Below are 19843 nucleotides of genomic sequence, written 5' to 3' on the forward strand. Positions count from 1 at the left end.
GTGCTGCGTGTATTACCTTTACACCTCCTCGCGGGCCAGATGCGGAAATTTCCTGAAATTATTTCATTTCCCCAAAATTACCAGAAGACAACCAGAATTTCCCGAATTTCGGGTAATTTCCTTCAAAGTGGAAACACTGAGCAGAGGGAAGCAGTGAAAGATTAAAGATAGGTGGCCCAGTGGTGTTGTTTGTAGAGTTGCTGCCTCTCAGTACCAGAGGCCCGAGTTCACATCTGAGCTCTGCTGTACCTTTTTCCCCCATGGTTTTCCTCTGGGTGCTTTGGTTTCCACCCATATCTGAAAGACATGCGGGTGCATAGGTTAATTGGCCTTTGAATTGCCCGCAATGTGTGGGGAGTGAGATATGGAACTAGTGTGAACGATGATCGGGGTGGTCTAGGTGGGCCAAAGTACCTATTTCTATGCTTTATTTCCAAACTAAACATATAGCATAATAAAGCTTCATTGACAGTGCAGTAATGACAAAAGACAATAGGTGCAGGAGTAGGCCATTTGGCCCTTCAGAGCCAGCACCACCATTCAATGTGATCATGGCTGATCATCCCCAATCAGTACCCCGTTCTAGCCTTCTCCCCATATCCCCTGACTCCACTATTTTTAAGAGCCCTATCTAGCTCTCTCGTGAAAGCATCCAGAGAACCCGCCTCTGCTGCCCTCTGAGGCAGAGAATTCCACAGACTCACTACTCTCTGTGAGAAAAAGTGTTTCCTCGTCTCCGTTCTAAATGGCTTACTCCTTATTCTTAAACTGTGGCCCCTGGTTCTGGACTCCCCCCAACATCGGGAACATGTTTCCTGCCTCTAGCGTGTCCAAACCCTTAACAATCATATGTTTCAATGAGATACCCTCTCATCCTTCTAAACTCCAAAGTGTACAAGCCCAGCTGCTCCATGAGATATTAGATTTTAAGGGTTCAACAGAAAGAGCCAATTAAAGTTTACTGGGAAGGCATGAGCACGGCAGCCTCAGGTATCAAAGACCATGCATGAGTGCTAGAGTTCAAAGCTTGCAGGTGAAAGTGACTGTAACATCTTAAACAATGTAATAGACAGGGTTTAAGGCTTTAATTAGTGCAGGAAAGAGATACCATTTACTGACAGAGCAAGGAAGAGCTCTGAATATTTGCAGTCTTTCCAGGTGCGGCAGAGGATCACCTGCACCTCCTCCAACCCCATCTATTGCACCCGCTACTCTAGGTGTCAGCTGCTCTACATCAGTGAGACCAAGCGTAGGCTAGGCGATCGCTTAGCCCATCACCTCCGCTCAGTTTGCATTAACCTACCTGATCTCCCGGTGGTTCAGTAATTCAACTCCCCCTCCCATTCCGAATCTGACCTTTCTGTCCTGGGCCTCCTCCATGGCCAGAGTAAGGACCACCGTAAATTGGAGGAGCAGCACCTCATATTTCGCTTGGGCAGTTTACACCCCAGTGGTATGAACATTGACTTCTCTAATTTCAGGTAGTCCCTGCTTTCTCCTCCCCTTCTCAGCTCTCCCTCAGCCCACTGTCTCAGCCTCTTCCTTTCTTCTTCCCGCCCCTCCCCCCCACCAACCCTCACATCAGTCTGAAGAAGGGTCTCGACCCGAAACGTTGCCCATTTCCTTCGCTCCATAGATGCTGCCTCACCCGCTGAGTTTCTCCAGCATTTTTGTCTACCTCAATATTTGAAGTCCGTGCAGAAATGCGGAAGGTTCTGACTGTAGAACAAGTGCTGGAAAGTCAGAAGTTGTATCTAAAAATGTCACAGAACAGTCTGAATAGTTTAAGGATCATGCTGGAGAGAAGGTTGAGAATTTAAACAGCGTAACAGAAACGGCTCAGTATTTAGCAGGACCAATGGAGAGAACGCCACCATTGAAAACACCAGTCTGCAAGATGACTGAAATTTCAGAAGCTTGTCACTTTAATTCTGTATTGCCTCTCCATCCTCCCATGTTGCTGCAACGATGCCCAACATAGAATCAAGTAAAAGCATCTAGCCTTCTATCCGGCTGTGTTGCCACTTTGGCATCTTCAGGTAACCGCCCTCTCTCCTCTGTCAAGAGAGTTTTTAGCTTTCTTTTTTTCACCTCTTGTTAACAATGTTTTTTTTTTATAAAGCAATTGGTATCGTGACACTTTTGTGTTGCACTTTATCACACACTTTCTCTCCATTTGTCTCACTCAGCAATTTTACACTTGTGTTTGCTTCTATTTTGCATTTCTAGCACCTGCAATTCTTAACTCCAAGAAGGAAACAAAGGCGAGGCTGTGCTGATTAAAATTGGAAAAGTGGATATCCTTTAATTTGGCATGGACAGAATTTATCTCGTTAAGAGTTTAAAAACAAATAGTGACAAGTAAGTGTGCAGGGAAATGGCATGTGCATTTCCAAATATTTCAAAATGTGCATAGCCAAATATTCTTCGGGTTAATTTAAAGGAGTTTTCAAAATGTAATCATTTCTTAAACTAGAAAGTTACTGGAGACACAAGGAACTGTAAATGTTGGAATATAGAGCAAAACAAAGTGCTGGAAGAACTCTGTGGGTCATGCAACATCTGTGGAGGAAGCAGATAGCAACGTTTTGGGTCAGGACCCTCCTTCAGACCAAAGCATCGGCTGTTCATTACCTCCACAAATGTTGCCTTACACACACACACACACACACAGAGTTATTTGTGTTTTGTTCCAGAAAGGCAATGCTGTGTATGATAGCTGTGACCTCAAAAATCAGTGGGAGAACATTTGGACAGAAATGCTATTAAAAAAAAGTACTGAGCACAGGGTAAGGGCCAAGAATAATTTTAAGTAGAATTTCTAACATAGAATGAGTAGATTTTCTAACATTTCAAAGAATGAGAAAGGATCTGCAGCTGCTATAAAAGGAACAGAGAGATGGTAGAAGCTGGAATCACAAAAAAGGGACAGGTAGAGGGCCAAAGCCATGAATCCTTACATGAAAGGATATAATGAAAGAAAAATAGGTGTACGAAACATTGGCGGAGGATAGGAATTTAGAAACTATTATGGGGGGGGGGGGGGGGTCACGATGAGAAATAATACACAAGGAGGGTTTCAATCAAGCAAGGATCACACATTATCCCAAATAGGTGCAGCTGCAACATCCAGGACAACGTATCCTGCTTGATGGGTGTCCTATCCACCAGCTCAATTGGCTCAATTGTGCACTACATACAAAATACAGTTCCTCCAATAGCATCATTCAAGGACAATCTCAAAAGCCAAGGACTGTGGGCAGAACTGGTCTGTTGTAACATGGACAGCACTTCACTTTAATCCAGTGAATTACCCTCTGAGAGCTAGGCTAAACATACCTGGCGCCAGTGGCCCATAGGGTCAAAAACAAGCCTGCTAAACACAAGGAAGATCTAGTGAACTCAAGGCTACATCTAGACACCCTAATCTTCCTACGCAGATAAAGAAGCCTGTTTTTCAATGGAAAGTTACTGAATGCTGGATCACTATAGTCAACCCTGTAAACAAGTATATGTGATTAACCTTGCTTTTATGCTATCAAATATGATATAAAAATACTGCACGCTTTGAATCTGCAGAGCAGTCTTTTGTTTGACTGTTCTCCTTGTCCGACAAGTTATTGCGAATAAAGTAGCTACAGTTTGATAATCACTCACGTCTCAAGTAAATTATTCCGACAGGACAAGTGTCTCAGGTGCATGCAAACACCATTCACCTGAAAGCTCCTCTTTGAATTGCACACTGGCCTGATATGTTAATACATTGCTGTTCCTTTGTGAACATCCTGGAATTCTTCAACAGGGCTGCTTGACTACCTTAACAGGACTGCAGCAGTTTACACTTGTGGCTCATCACCTTCAAGATGAATGAAGTATGGGCAATAAACGTTGGTCTCCTGAATATTTCAATGAAGCCCAATGTAAGTTGAGGAATAGCACCTCATCTTCCATCTATGCATGTTCCATTCTCAATAAAGAATTCAATAATTTTAAGCAATTCACTTTCCTGTTTGTAACATGCCAATTCTGCTTCATGGTTACTTATTTGTAACATTAATCCTTCTCATTCCACATATATTCTGAAATGCCAAGTTCACAACATCCTAGTTTCAGTGTAGAAAGGAACTGCAGATGCTGGTTTAAACCAAAGATAGACACAAAAAGTTGGGAGTAACTCAGCGGGACAGGCAGCATCTCTGGGGAGAAGAAATGGGTGATGTTTCAGGTCGAGTCTGAAGAAGGATCTTAACCCGAAATGTCACCCATTCCGTCTCTCCAGAGATGCTGCCTGTCCCGCTGAGTTATTCCAGCTTTTTGTCTATCCTCGTTTCAGTGACCGCTCATCTGCATTTTACAGCTTCATCTGGATTTTCCAGTCTTTCTCCAACAGCCCTCACCAAGCTATGCACTAGATGGGTGCAAACTGAGCAACTACAGTGGATATTTCTGTTAAAGGTGTTCAGCAAATATTCAGTACATACAGAACCATTTACATTTTTTTATTTTAGTTTATATACACAAAAATCAGCAATTAGTCAAATGCCTTTACCATATTATGTTCTCCTCTTTCACCCCCATCCAGTGCCTAGTATACAGATTAATAGAGTTAAGAAAAAAAAGTGGGGAATCTCCAGTTTCTTCCCACAATTCAAAAAAGTATTAATTCCAGTCCAATATAATACAGCCCACTATTGAAATGAATAGAAATATTGGCATTATCCTCTTTTCACAAACTACCATACCTTTAGACATCTACTTGCATCTTACACCTGATAGTATTTAAGCAGAGAGGAAAATTGCAAAAAGTAAACCCTGTTTACAACACTAAAAAAAGAAATAATGAAAAATGCATTGCACACGAAGGGAAAAAAAAGTGATTTTGTGGGCTCAATATGGAGTCTTCTGCAATTATTGTTCACAGACACGAGTTTCGACAGCAACTTCACTTTCAAAATGAATAATCTTGAAACACTTCGATGCATTCCGCTTTTGGATTCCTAAGAAAAAAAAAAAAACTGTTAAATGGCAAATGCTGCTTATCTCATAACTGTAGCACAAAATTCTCATTCAACATGCCACAAAATAGCAAATCCCTCAAAGCCAAGAAAATGAAACATTAGGTTGGATGAATAATGAACAATTCAGGATACTTAAATAATCTTGCTCTCTCCAACTATTTGCACCACAAGGAATGGGGTTGGAATAGAGATAGTAACCAAGACTCCAGATAGAGAAGACAAAAGGGTGCAAATGGTGGAATTTAATGAGGAAGGCCTGCAAGCTTTTCTGGGTGTTTTCATTTTACAGAGTTTCAAACTCAAAATTTCATTTTTATTATTCCTTATTTAAGATATCCAAGGTACATTTCTATTTGAGTTCTTAGACAATTTTTTTACTTGTCTAGAGAGAAAAACTGTTGGCTGGTCACTGGAATGTGAAGTACCAAAAAACTGGAGGAAGAGGGTCGAGCAGCATCTGTCAGGAGGAATTATTGACAGAACTGACAATTTCTAACCCCTCCCCAACTCCCACCCAGATGCTGTTTAAACCACCAAATTCCTTCAGCAGTTTGTTTTTTGCTTTGCCTTAAACAAAACTGCCAACCACACATGTGACAGCAACTAGCATTAAATTACAAATTTCATTTGCCAGTCTCTGTATCCATTTAGCAATCAATGAAAAGACAATTAGCTTCCACCCCCTCCAAACCAAATGACTATTTTTGTCACCTCCCCTACAGATGGGTAGTTGATCGAAAGGAGTTTTCTCAGTGGTCTTGAACACATTTACTTTAGCTCAGTGCCATTCCATGTTTAAACCAATTCTCAAAATCCACCTCCCCACATTACTTGGGGGTTGGGAGGTGAGGGTGAGGGGAAAGGAGGGGATGATCTCAGAAAAATGCTACTTATTCTGATTCTCTATAAAGAACAAGTGTCATTTGTATCTCAAATGTTCGGGGTAGTGGTTTCCAAATTCTGCAAGAGCAGATTTCCTTCACCTGAACAGCTATAATGCAGGGGTCGACAGTATTCTGGCTCAATTTTTGCTAAGTAAATTACTTACCAGTGTCAATTGTGATATAAATAATGTAACCTCAATACTGGAAGAGCAGACATGTTAACTCAAAAGAAAATTAGTTGACTTGTTTTTATCATTTGTTGGGTCACATTTCCCCAGCTAATATTTACTCAAATTAACAGACAATAGGTGCAGGAGTAGGCCATTCGGCCCTTCGAGCCTGCAACGCCATTCAATGTGATCATGGCTGATCATCCCCAATCAGTACCCCGTTCCTGCCTTCTCCCCATATCCCTTGACTATCTTTAACAGCCCTATCTAGCTCTCTTGAAAGTATCCAGAGAACCGGCCTCCACCGCCCTCCGAGGCAGAGAATTCCACATACTCACAACTGTGTGAAAAAGTGTTTCCTCATCTCCATTCTAAATGTCTTACCCCTTATTCTTAAACAGTGACCCCTGGTTCTGGACTCCCCCAACATCAGGAACACATTTCCTGCCTCTAGCGTGTCCAGACCCTTAATAATCTTATATGTTTCAATAAGATCCCATCTCATCCTTCTAAACTCCAGAGTATACAAGCCCAGCTGCTCCATTCTATCAGCATATGACAGTCCCGCCATCCCGGGAATTAACCTTACAAACCTACGCTGCACTCCCTTAATAGCAATAATGTCCTTCCTCAAAGTAGGGGACCAAAACTGCACACAATACTCCAGGTGTGGTCTCACTAGGGCCCTATACAACTGCAGAAGGAACTCTTTACTCCTATACTCAACTCCTCTTAAGGGGCAAACCAAAAAGAAACTTATGGATATGGTAATGGTAACTGATCAATTCAATGTAGAACATTGTACAATGGGCAAAAACATATGACAATTCATTGGAAATGTATTATTTAGCTAAACACCCAAATAAAATCCATGTACAAATGTGGGGGCCTCCACATGCTGCTTAAGAAAACTCCTGAACACTTTTGAAGAATTGCACCCCATCTAAACCCTTCACACTATGATTTTCCCGTTCTATATTGGGAAAGATAAAACCCCCTACAACAACCTTACTTGACCTGCAGCTGTCTGCAATCTCTCGGCTCATTTGTTCTCCTAATTCCCATTGACTATTCAGGGGTCTGTAGTAACCCAACCCTCCTTTCTCGCTCTCGCTTTAAACCAACCCTCCTTTCTCGCTCTCCCCCTTTCACCTGCCTATTCTGTCCACTAACCTTTCCCACGCCACCCTCCATACCAACTTCTAGCCTCTCACTTGCCTCTGTCCTGCACGAGATCCCACCACCCCCCCGCCAATCTAGTTTAAACCCTCCCGTGTAGCATTAGCAAACCTTCCCGCTAGGGTGTTGGTCCCCCTCCAGTTTAGGTGCAACCCGTCCCTTTTATACAGGTCACTCCTGCCCCGGAAGAGATCCCAATTATCCAGAAATCTGAAATAGCAAAGACAATAATTTGTACTTGTAATAAATAAATCAAGTGCTGGAAGAGAGTTGAGAGAAATCAATTGTGCTATCCCTGTATCTGGAATATGTAGTGCAAAAATCAAGAATGGATCTATTGCATTAAAAAAAAGACCATTAATTATGCACAATTGGAACTGACGAAACAGACAAGTTAGTGTAACTGGACAATAACTGAATTTTTAAAGACACTTCATACATGGACATAATACAATTTAATACTTTTAAATTTATACGGTTAAATTGAGTAGAGTTTTAAAAAAAACGTACATCAAAACTGCACAAAATATATTAAGTTACCTTTTGCAAGATCTCTACGTTGAAGCTTGAAGCTCTTCTTCCCATGACAAAGACGTGCAATAAAAAATCCAAGCTCATCCACATTTTCAATATAATCAGTAACCACCATCTCTTCATGGATCAAGTAAGACTGGGGCAAATAGGTGCCAGCCTGTTCAAGTAATTGAGGATATTTTAAAGTTAGTATGCTAGGCACTTGATACTCAAAATTACTCATTCCCTCAACCATCCAGTGACCTTAGCTAAACACAACAGAATGACGTTCAGCAATATGAATATTAAATTATTAACATGCAAATGAAGTAATAATGGCAACTCAAGGATCCAGATCAAAAAAGTGAACTGGATAATTTCAGAATCTAGGAAATTTTAGAATATCACAACTAATGCATCCTTTTTCAAGAATTCCAAAACTTATGCCATCGGGTCCTGTGCCAACAGATCACTGTTCCGAGTCCCATTCGAGGGTACATTTTCTCCAAGTGATATTCAATTTACCAATCTACTCTTACCATCTATACAGAAAGATAATCATAAAAACAGTTTAAGAGCTGATAGTCCATGCTCTAACTTTAGTAGCTGTAATACTATTCAAATTAAGATTTTTCTAAACCACATGAAGCAGAGGGGAAGTTCACGGTCCAATTCCAAAGTCATGCCATGTTCAAGAAAAAAAGCTTGTATATGCTTTCTAAACTTAAGCATCTCCAGATTCCATCTGAACTAGCAACAAGACAACACATCTTTTATCATATTGTAGTAGCCATTTAGCTTAACTCAGTTTGTTATAACTATAACCAGTTACCTTTACATTTTTTCTGCCTGCAATTATGTGCGAGCGATTTATACGTAGTCTGCAGATGGGATTCTCGTGCAGACTACCAAGGAGTTTAGTTCGAAGAAGATCAGGGAAGAGACAATAGTTTTCGACCATGCACGAGCACGATTGAAATGTACTACAATAAAGAAACTATTAATCAAGAGACTGTTTTTGGAAGATTCATCTTTCGACGGCATTGATTGTCTCGTGGAGAGCTCGTGGGTGCGTATAGATTACCATCTGATCCAGTCATCGAGAACTAAATCCATGAGACATTCTAAAAAACTGTCACTAGACCCATTGTGCCATTAAGAAATTTGGTCAAACCCAGAAAGTGAATATTGACTTGTACATACCTTGATGTTGATTAGCAATTCAAACAAACTGCGTGGTGGCATGACAATAGATGAATTTAGTGGAATCACATAGCATTTATTCAAACCCAGATCAAGATATGCTGTCAAACCCTAGGAAAGAAAATCTATTTTAATAAACTCATGCAAAGATACACATTATAATATAGATTAAAAAAATGTTTGATTTAAAATAGTTGAAAAATAAAGCTATTTAAAAGTGAACAAAACAACATGTCATGCTCAAATGTAGCAATTAGTGCATACCCTGTGGAAATCATGAACAATATCTGCTGGATCACCATCAGCAAAGTCTGGGACAAGAACACTGATCAGTTCAACTTCATCATCCTCCAAAATGCAAATATTTTCTTCAATAGATTGGTATGGAGCTACTTGTGAATCAGCAGCAATATCAGGAACAAGATAGTCTTTAGGATCACTGTACTTGAGACCACAGAAGAAAACTTCACCTTCCTAGAAAAAAAATTAACACAAGAAAACCAATATTAAACTTCAATTATATTCCTATTAAAATTGTGGGATCTATCTGCAAAGGAAAGAAGTCATCATCTATAAAAAGGAAACAATAAGAACACTTGACAGAATTGAGAGAACCCCAATTCAATCTCTGTAACAATGTTACAGCAGAGTTACTTCAGTACTAAGCATTGTTGCTATTTATGTGGCCCTTGTGGCTAAGGGGATCAGAGGGTATGGAGAGAAGGCAGGTACGGGATACTGAGTTGGATGATCAGCCATGATCATATTGAATGGCGGTGCAGGCTCGAAGGGCCGAATGGCCTACTCCTGCACCTAATTTCTATGTTTCTATGTTATTACATCCTAAATTGTGCCAAATGAACACGACAAATTAACTGTTGCAGAAGAGATATGCATAGACCAAATGAAAGTAATGAACGGCAATTATCCATTTTAAACATCAAATATGGATGGTCATGACTTATTGATTTATCTACAGGCAACATTTGACTACAATAAAATATTGTTAGAAGTATAGATGCACTATAAATAGTTCCATTTTTTAAAGTTCACGATTTTATTTGAAATCAGACTAAAATAGACGAGTTGTGTCAAAATACAAGCACATACTGGAACGTCCATCAGCATTTTGAATATTGAACTATTAGAACTTAGATTTGATTTAAGAACAATAAATAGTAGTACTAGCATTATCATCTGTGGTATTTTCAAAGATTTGTTTGTGCCATCTTAGGTCAGTGGAAATTGTTATACCCGATTCTTCCAATCAATTGGGTGAATTGGTGTGACAAATTCTATTCCATTTACTTGCTCAAACCTTTGCTTTCCAAAAATGTTTGTGAGCCCATGTACTTGTCATCTGCTGCAAGATTTTCATTGTACCTGTACCTCGACTGATTTTTATCTATTAATTCATAAACATCTCAGCTTACTGAAAAATTAATAAACAGCAGATACAAGAAATCTAAAACAGAAAATACTCTGCAGGTCTGGCCATCCTACTGAAGTGGGAATAGGAACATAGTGAATACCTGACATGGCAACCTGAGGTGACCATAGTAGCTTGTATAGTTACAGGAAGTGTGGGATGTTGCTGATAGAGGGACAATGAGGTCATCATGGGGACAAGCTATAAACAAGGTTACCTGGTTAATGAGCGATTGCAAGCAACCAAAGAGCAAGACCAACACAAAATATGAGAGTGGTGAAATGCAAAACTGATAGCCAGTGAGGAAGAAATAGGCAAAACAAGCTTAACTAATAAGTAGATACAGACCAAGAAATCAAATTACCCTAAGTTTTAGAATATAATAAGTCCAGAAGGTTACAACAAGCCAAGACAGAAAATGAGGTGTTGTTCCTCAGGCTTTTGTTGGCCCATGACAACACAGATCACAGACCGTTTGGCCAACATGGGAATGAGATGAGGAATTAAGATGGCAAGCAATAGTAAGCTCAGTCTCCCATGTGGATTGATGCACAAATTCCACAAAGCCAGGGGCAGAAATCCCGGGGGGAGGGGGGGCACACGTCCCCGTCCCCCCTCCGTTTTGAGAAGCAGGGGACGATACCCCCCATTTTTTGTAAAATGGATTTTAAAACTGTGGGGAAAAAAATCTATTAAAGATCTCCACTTTCCGTGAGACAGTGGGGGTGGGACTGATGATCGAGGGCGCAGATTTGACAAGAGAGACATCAGTCAGCAGGCAGTAGGGGGGGGGGGGGGGCATGATGATTCAGAGCCAGGATTGGAGGAGGGAGGTGTCGGTCAGAGGCGGAAGTAGGGTGGTGGAACTGAGAATAGATCGCGGTGATATGTAGGAGGGAGACGTCCTGGTGGAGTAAAGATCATGGAGCGGAGCTTGAATCGGCCTGTTCGCGGGGCCTTTCATCGCCCGGCCCCGTGCAGCTTAAAATCGACCTCGGGATCTTCCACCGCCCCACGGTCAAATTGCTGCTTCGAGGCGATCTAGGCTCCCGATGTTGAAGCCCCCACGAACACGCCGATTGAAGCCCCACGATTCGGGGAGGACGAAGCTGCTGTTGCCGGAGTTCGGAGACGGTCACCAACCAGGTCAGTTGTCGATGTTACCGGTCCTAGGGCCCACGGCCGAAACCTCGCGCGCGTGCGGCCGTCAAGAAATATTGTCCCTCCCCATGTTTTGACAGCGATTTCCGTGCCTGCACAAAGCCATCGCTTTATCTACATTTGGTTGGGTGATCACAGTTTTACTTCCCAAAGATGTGGCCTGCCTCAAGTATTTCTAGAATTTTCTGGTTTTGTTTTACCATCTCTGCCTGCTTGTTCGTACATGATTTGAACACCATTTCCTCATTTTGCCTACCATAACCTGCCAACTCATTTCTCAGTCTTAAATATTTGCCACACCCTCTATGCATCACCCTAATGCGAGTTGAAGAACTGCTTTGTTTACGAAAGAACTGCAGATGTTGGAAAAATCAAAGGTAGACAAAAATGCTGGAGAAACTCAGCAGGTGAGGCAGCGTCTATAGAGCGAAGGAATAGGTGACCTTTCTGGTCGACCCGAAACGTCACCTCCATAGATGCTGAAGAACGCCTTGATATTTTGAGGCTACTAACTTTAAGTTGCAAACAATAGACTAAGTGTTATATGACAGGTACATTTGTATAGACAAAGTAGTTATTATTGTATCAGTTTATTCATTCAGGAAAAAAATGCAGGTCCACCACCGATTTTTCAGCACCCTTGGTTCGTCTTTCTGGATTATCCGTTTTGCCGAAACAACAGAGGTCATGGCCTCAGAAGTGGTACCAGAATGGTCCGTCTAGTCAGCCTCGAATGTCGAGTATGGAAAAGGATCTGCCAGCTCTGGCCGTGACAGAGTTCCAGTACCCCAGCAGCAGGGGGCAAACTCGACCTACCAAACCGCCGCGGCAGACTCGATGAAGTAAAGATCAGCTGCCTCACCCAGCCTAGGTGCCACATTTTTGGCGGGGACTAACGGGGGGGATATCAAGTCCGCTCTCGTAATTTTGTCCGGATTAAAGGAAGTGCCAAACCACCAGTTGGTAGATGAAAACAAAACGGTGGAAAACCTGTACTCAAATTTGTGCCTCAAATTGTCAAGCAATCAATACTAGTAGTCATTCATGAACAGCATCATACACATTTGTACGGAGTAAAAAACAAAGATTAATCCCCTTAGTCATTCTCCTACCTGTACGATAAAATATCGGTAGAGATATGCACCACCAACCACAACACCGGACAACATGAGAGCTAGTCCAAGACACATACACCAGCACCAGACACGTGATTGGTGTCTAAATGGTACGACTTCATCCTCTGGATCCTGCATGAAAAAGCATTTGGCATGTCAAACCAAGGGCCTACACGTATACAAGTTGGCTTAACTCTAATCTTCAAATAATCAAAATTTCCAGCTTTAAATTTCAGTTGTCATTGATCCAAGTGCACTAATGCAAGGATATTTACAACTAACATTAGAAACATCCTTACAAAACAGTGTCTGTTTAAAGTGAAGATAGACATAACAAACTTGAGTAACTCAGCGGGTCACGCAACATATCTGGAGAAAAGGAAGAGATGACTTTTTGGGTTGAGACCCTTCTTCAGACTGTAAGGGGAGAGGGAACGAGAGATATATGAAGGTACTAGACCAAGGGGGACCCGTTGGGTCCCATCCCCTCAATGGGGGGGGGGGGGGGGGGGGCTGCGGCATCACACACACACTAACCACCCCCCCTTGATATATTAATATTATTCATTGGCTCCTTTTACCCCATCCCCGAACTATCTCGAAGGGCAGAGAAAGAGAGAGAGGGAGGGAGGGGTGATGGAGAGGGGGGGTGGAGAGACTATCTGTGTCTCTGCCTGCCTACCTCTCTCTCTCTCTCTCTCTGCCTACCTCTCTCTCTCTGCCTGTCTCTCTCTGCCTTCCTGCAGTGCAAGTTTTTTTCAATACAACTTGGAAGTTGAGGTTATGAAGCCAAGACATTCTTTACTAAAGTCCCATATATAATCCATATTTTATGAACAATCAGCAGACCTTGTTTACATCATCCTGTAGTTGGAACTGGTACAGTTCAACCTTTCTATCGGGAGAGGAAGAGGGTTCAGAGAAAGGTAGAACATCCAAACACACTGACAACAAGAATGGACTAAATCCTTCTTTTGGGGTAGAAGGAGATAAGAATTTTAAATGAAAACAAGATTAACTCAGAAACTCATGGAGTAGAATCATACACAGTACAGATGATGATTATTATCTCAAAAAAAGTCTGACATTAAACAGTGTTAACATCGCCAATCCTCTTACAAACATTTTAGAATTCACCATTGACTAATTTTCATTGAATTATCTGAATTCTGCAGCCACAAGAATAGGTCACAGACCGACTCCTAAAGGGCCTGTCCCACTTGGCAATTTTTTCGGCGACTGACACATCAGGGTTGCCGAAAGATATTGAACATTTCAACATCCAGCAGCAACTAAAAAATGTTGCGACACTTGAGGAAACACCACGCAGCATACGTCATCACGCCGCGTCACCGCCACAACTTTTTCGGTGACCTGATACATTAGTCAATGATGCCGGCAGATGCCCAAAAAAATTGTCGTGGGACAGGCCCTTAAGGCCCTTTGTCCATCTACAAAACATGCTAGCAGAATACTCACTACTTGCCTGGATGAATATAGCTCCAACAAAACAACTTGTTTGATGCATCCACCACTTTATGCAATTAGCCACTCAATTGCCAGCATAATGTGCCTGCAGTTTGTTCCATATTTAAGGATGTGATCTGCCCAAGATTTGGTGTTTAAGAAGGAACTGCAGATGCTGGAAAATCAAAGGTAGACAAAAATGCTGGATAAACTCAGCAGGTAAGGCAGCATCAATGGAGCGAAGGAAACAGGCAAGGTTTTGGATCGAGACCCTTCAGGAAATAGGCAACGTTTCGGGTCGAGACCCTTCAGGAGGGTCTCAACCCGAAACGTTGCCCATTTCCTTCGCTCTTTAGATGCTGCCTCACCCGCTGAGTTTCTCCAGCATTTTTGTCTGCCCAAGATTTGGTGTTATCTTCCACATCTATAAACTCCACCTGTACAAGGATAGCAATATGAACATAACCACCTTGAAAGCTTACCCAAGTCGCACACCATTCTGTCTGAAATACATTGGGGCAAAATTCGGGAAGGTCCATACCCAACACTGTGGGATTGCAACATTTTGTGGCATCAACTTGACCATCACGTTCAATGCAATTTGAAATAAACGATAAACATTAGCCTTGGACAATCACACCATGCAAAACAGTGTAGAAGAAATTTCTACAAGAAGCACATTAGAAGCATGCAGAAAACCACAGACTGGAAAGTAACTTTATAATTCCTGGCACCTCTGAAGTCATGATCTCTAGACATGCCTAAAGAAGAAAAGCTGAAAACTATCCACATAATACCTGGGAAGCATTTAGTAGTTTGGAGAATCATGACAACATTTAGAAGATTTCTTTCAGAAGTAAATACATGAACAAAGCTGATTGGAAAAAAATGAAAACAGATGAATTACAGGTATCAAGTCTACAAATTAAACACTGGAATACCTAACTCAAGACACCTGTAAAAGTTACATATTTGTTGGGTTTTGTGTAATAAAGAACTTGATGGAATGAGGGAAGGAAATAAAATACAAGTAACCACTAAATTTTACAAGGAACCAATGGGGAGGGATAAAAAACACTATCTACTCACTATAAGACTTACTAGAATGCCAAACATGCTATCAATTTGAAAGCAGGCATGTGTGCTGAAGGATAGCTAGAATAGGAGGAGTAACAACAAACAGGTTGTGTCAAACAGAATATACCATCCAGAGAAGCAAGCTCTAATTATCCTGAAGAAGGGTCACAACGCAAAACGTCACCCATTCCTTCACTCCATAGATGTTGCCTGTCCCGCTGAGTTACTCTAACTTTTTGTGTCTATCATAGGCTCTGATTATAGTCTTATGAAGTCAAATTGTTAACATCAAGGCCTGAAAATTTTAAACATCAATCCAAAGTGGTTTATACACAAATATCCACTCGGAATGATAAACCCACCAAGCACATTCATATGCTGTCTGGATGAATGTTGTACTTCCACTCTATGGCTGAGTGGGGTTCTCTAGTGTTTCATCGTCTCTCATATGCAAATAGGTTAATTGGCTACTGTAAATTACTCCTTACATATGTGACCAGTTTAAGAATCTGAGGAGAGTTAACAGCCACAAGAGAAATAGTGTGCAGAGAAGTAGGGCAATGGTGTGCAGGAAAGAACTGCAGATGTTGGTTTAAATCAAACGTAGACACAAAATGTTGGAGTAACTCAGCAGGTCAGGCAGCATCTCTGGAAAGAATAAATGGAGAGTAGGGCAATGGGATTGTTCCAATCAACAATACTCGTCTTGGAAGACAAAGGCCTCCTACAACGACGAAAAATAAAATGTTATGCAATATCTTTGTCAATAATTAACAACATGAAGATATATTATCAGAACACCCTTTAGCATTGCCAACTATCCCAATATCACATTGCTGACAAAATGTATAAATCAAACGGGGAATTGAGACAGCACAACAGGAAACGTCCGGAGTCGATCACACATTATGTTCATAATTTTGACAACATGACCATGGCCTCTAAATACTTTACATGAAATTCGCTTTCTGATAATTAAAATGTATCTGCAGAATCTGTAATCTCATTCACCCCCAATTTGCTATTCGTATAAATTAAGAATTTGTTTCAAAGGCAAACAGATCTATTTCCATTTGGCTCCTTCCTATACTCTGGAATTCTCGCCCTTAAACTTCAGTCTATTCTGAACCTCAAAATCCAACAGTTTGACCAAGCCAGCAGTTAAGGTTTACTTTTTCTATATGCGTTTACTCTCCCATCACTCCAAGAAACAGTAGGACTGAAGTATTCCGAAAGAAAAATCACATAATACGCTGCGTTCCTACCTGTTAGTGCTCTCACCGAAACAACATTGAACATCACTTCTGATCAATAAACATCACCCATTTCAAAGTCCAACTATTCCAAAGCCAAAATGTTGAAATTAAATGGAGATGCCGGTTTACACCAAAGATAGACTCAAAGTGCTGGAGTAACTCAGCGGGTCAGGCAGCATCTCTGGCTGAAGAAGGGTTCAGACCCGAAACGTCACACATACTTTTTTTCCAGGGATACTGTCTGACCCGCTGAGTTACACCAGTACTTTGTGTCTATATTTGATCCAAAGGACTGAACTATGGACACTGGAGCTTCCCCAGTGACGTTGCTGTATACTGCGGGAGGGGGCAGGGATCCAGCGAGCTCCGACAAGGAGGCCGGCTCCTCAGCCCGGCAGCCATTTTACAGGCATTTCACTGCTACGGTCGAAGCCCATAGTCCTCGGTTCTCGGGCCGAATATCAACCACAACCCGCTAAAGACCGCCCTCTGCTATATTTACAACTAACCTACACCACCGCCACAGGCGCCTTGTACCATGCAGATTGAGCTGCACCGAATCGGAAGGTCGATGAACAGGGGATTGGGTCCGGCAGGAAAACAGCGAACCGGCAACCCACCTTCTCAGGGATGATGAGCGTCTCATTGTTTTCATCCTTCTTGGGCGCCTTCTGGCTCAGCGCCGAGTTGAAGGCCACTTTCACCATGACGGAACTCAGCAGCCAACTTGCAACCGCTCAGCCCGACTGCCCTGCGCTCTCGTATAATCCGCGTGACGCAACTCCCAAATAAAACAGCCTCCGAAGACGTTCGGCTGCGAGAGATCACCCCCGCCGGCGCTCGGGAATCGCAGCCCCGCCCCCGCTCTGGAGCCGCAGCCCCGCCCCCGCCGGCGCTCTGGAGCCGCAGCCCCGCCCCCGCCGGCGCTCGGGAACCGCTGCCCCGCCCCCGCCGGCGCTCGGGAACCGCTGCCCCGCCCCCGCCCCCGCTCTGGAGCCGCAGCCCCGCCCCCGCCGCGCTCTGTTAGCCGCTCGCACCGCCCCCGCCGGCGCTCTGTTATGCCGCTTGCCCCCGCCCCCTCCCTGAGCGCTTCAGGCCGCCCCGCCCCGCCGGCGCTCTGGAGCCGCAGCCCCGCCCTGGAGCTGCAGCCCCGCCCCCGCCGGCGCTCGGGAACGGCTGCCCCGCCCCCGCCTGTGCTCGACCCGAAACGGCCAGTCGAAAGCAAAGATCCTTTAGCAAGTCCAAAGGAGGATCTCGGCCCGAAACATTACCCATTCCTTTTTTCCAGAGCCTGACTCGCTGTTACTTCAGCATTTAGTGTCTATCTTCGGTGTAATTGAATGCAACATCTCCAAGCAAAGAGTAGGAGCAAACGGGTCCTTTTCACAATGGCAGGCAGTGACTAGTGGGGTACCGAAAAGCTCAGTGCTGGGACCCCAGCTATTTACAATATATATTAATGATTTGGACGAGGGAATTGAATGCAACATCTCCAAGTTTGCGGATGACACGAAGTTGGGGGGCAGTGTAGGGTGATTTCACGAAAGGTCACTGGAGCGTAGCTCTGCACCCACGTGACCGAAAATTTTAACTGGAGTACATGCGTCACTTCCGGTACATGTTAGTGAATGGGAAAACACGCACTTTCACACCCGTTAAAAACATCGAAAACGGCCCGTTTTTGAGCTGCAATTAACTGTACCAGTCGGGGTGACCGTGAGGAACAGCGACCTAAATTTACAGTCCAAAAAAAAGATAGAAACTAAGGTAAATTCAAGAGGGAGCTGAAGGTGTCAAAACAGCGGAAGTGCTAGCGGACATTTGCCTTTTGAAATGCGTTTTGAAATAAATTGATAAATGGGATAATTGTCAGCTGTTAGTTGGACAAAAGCAGGACATTTTATTATTTGCCAAAATATATTTCTCAATGTTTCTTGTTTAAAGCCTGCACAATCACCCAAACTACTTATTTATTTATTTATAATCTAATAACAGACAAGCCTACAGCATGGAATGATGTCAACAATCCTGATTGGGCACCCACTGTGAGCAGGATAGACAATGTGCACAAGAACGCCATCAACTTGCAGAGCTATAGATGCTTGAGCTGCAACCAAATCTGCTTTAATACTCTCTTCTTGTTGCACGTGCATGGCGTTCCCATTCCGTAGCTTGCATCTCAGTAAAATTTATTTCAAAACGCATTGATAGTTTACGATTATTTAAATGGTAAATGGAGCTTCAGAAGCGTTTTCATTTTGCATGTTAAAACCCACCTGAGAACCATGGGCAATTCTGCAATTTTACTGACGGATTTTTAACTTTTAATACTTTTCATATAACAAATGAATAAAGATAAAAAGTCAATAATGCCTTACTTTTGATGAAATGCAGCGAGCAAACGCGATAATTCCCGATATTTTGGATCTTTAAATCTCCACGGCAAATGTCCGCTGAGCACTTCCGCTGTTTTGACACCTTCAGCTCCCTCTTGAATTTACCTTAGTTTCTATCTTTTTTTTGGACTGTAAATTTAGGTAGCTGTTCCTCACGGTCACCCCGACCGGTACAGTTAATTGCAGCTCAAAAACGGGCCGTTTTCGATGTTCTTAACGGGTGTGAAAGTGCGTGTTTTCCCATTCACTAACATGTACCGGAAGTGACGCATGTACTCCAGTTAAATTTTTCGGTCACGTGGGTGCGGATCTACGCTCCAGTGACCTTTCGTGAAATCACCCTATTAGCTGTGAGGAGGATGCTAGGAGGCTGCAAGGTGACTTGGATAGGCTGGGTGAGTGGGCAAATGCATGGCAGATGCAGTATAATGTGGATAAATGTGAGGTTATCCACTTTGGTGGCAAAAACAGGAAAGTAGACTATTATCTGAATGGTGGCCGATTAGGAAAAGGGGAGATGCAACGAGACCTGGGTGTCATGGTACACCAGTCATTGAAAGTAGGCATGCAGGTGCAGCAGGCAGTGAAGAAAGCGAATGGTATGTTAGCATTCATAGCAAAAGGATTTGAGTATAGGAGCAGGGAGGTTCTACTGCAGTTATACAGTGTCTTGGTGAGACACCTGGAGTATTGCGTACAGTTTTGGTCTCCTAATCTGAGGAAAGACATTCTTGCCATAGAGGGAGTACAGAGAAGGTTCACCAGACTGATTCCTGGGATGTCAGAACTTTCATATGAAGAAAGACTGGATAGACTCGGCTTGTACTCGCTAGAATTTCGACGATTGAGGGGGGATCTTATAGAAATTTACAAAATTCTTAAGGGGTTGGACAGGCTAGATGCAGGAAGATTGTTCCCGATGTTGGGGAAGTCCAGAACAAGGGGTCACAGTTTGAGGATAAAGGGGAAATCTTT

The 19843-nt window shown here is 42.7% G+C and overlaps 1 protein-coding gene across 1 annotated transcript; it reads right to left on the reverse strand.

Moving 5' to 3' along the window:
• Positions 1-4483: 4483 nt before the first annotated feature.
• On the reverse strand, positions 4484-17359 carry itm2b (integral membrane protein 2B). The gene is made up of 6 exons (XM_033032845.1): positions 17093-17359; positions 12670-12804; positions 9232-9441; positions 8968-9078; positions 7792-7942; positions 4484-4997 (listed from the first exon to the last, which is right to left on the reverse strand). The coding sequence occupies exons 1-6, from the start codon at positions 17177-17179 to the stop codon at positions 4909-4911; spliced, it is 783 nt and encodes a 260-aa protein (XP_032888736.1). The 5' UTR covers positions 17180-17359; the 3' UTR covers positions 4484-4908.
• Between the last annotated feature and the right edge of the window lie 2484 nt (positions 17360-19843).

The sequence above is a fragment of the Amblyraja radiata genome, chromosome 14 (genome assembly GCF_010909765.2).
Source record: "Amblyraja radiata isolate CabotCenter1 chromosome 14, sAmbRad1.1.pri, whole genome shotgun sequence".
Lineage (NCBI taxonomy): Eukaryota > Metazoa > Chordata > Chondrichthyes > Rajiformes > Rajidae > Amblyraja > Amblyraja radiata.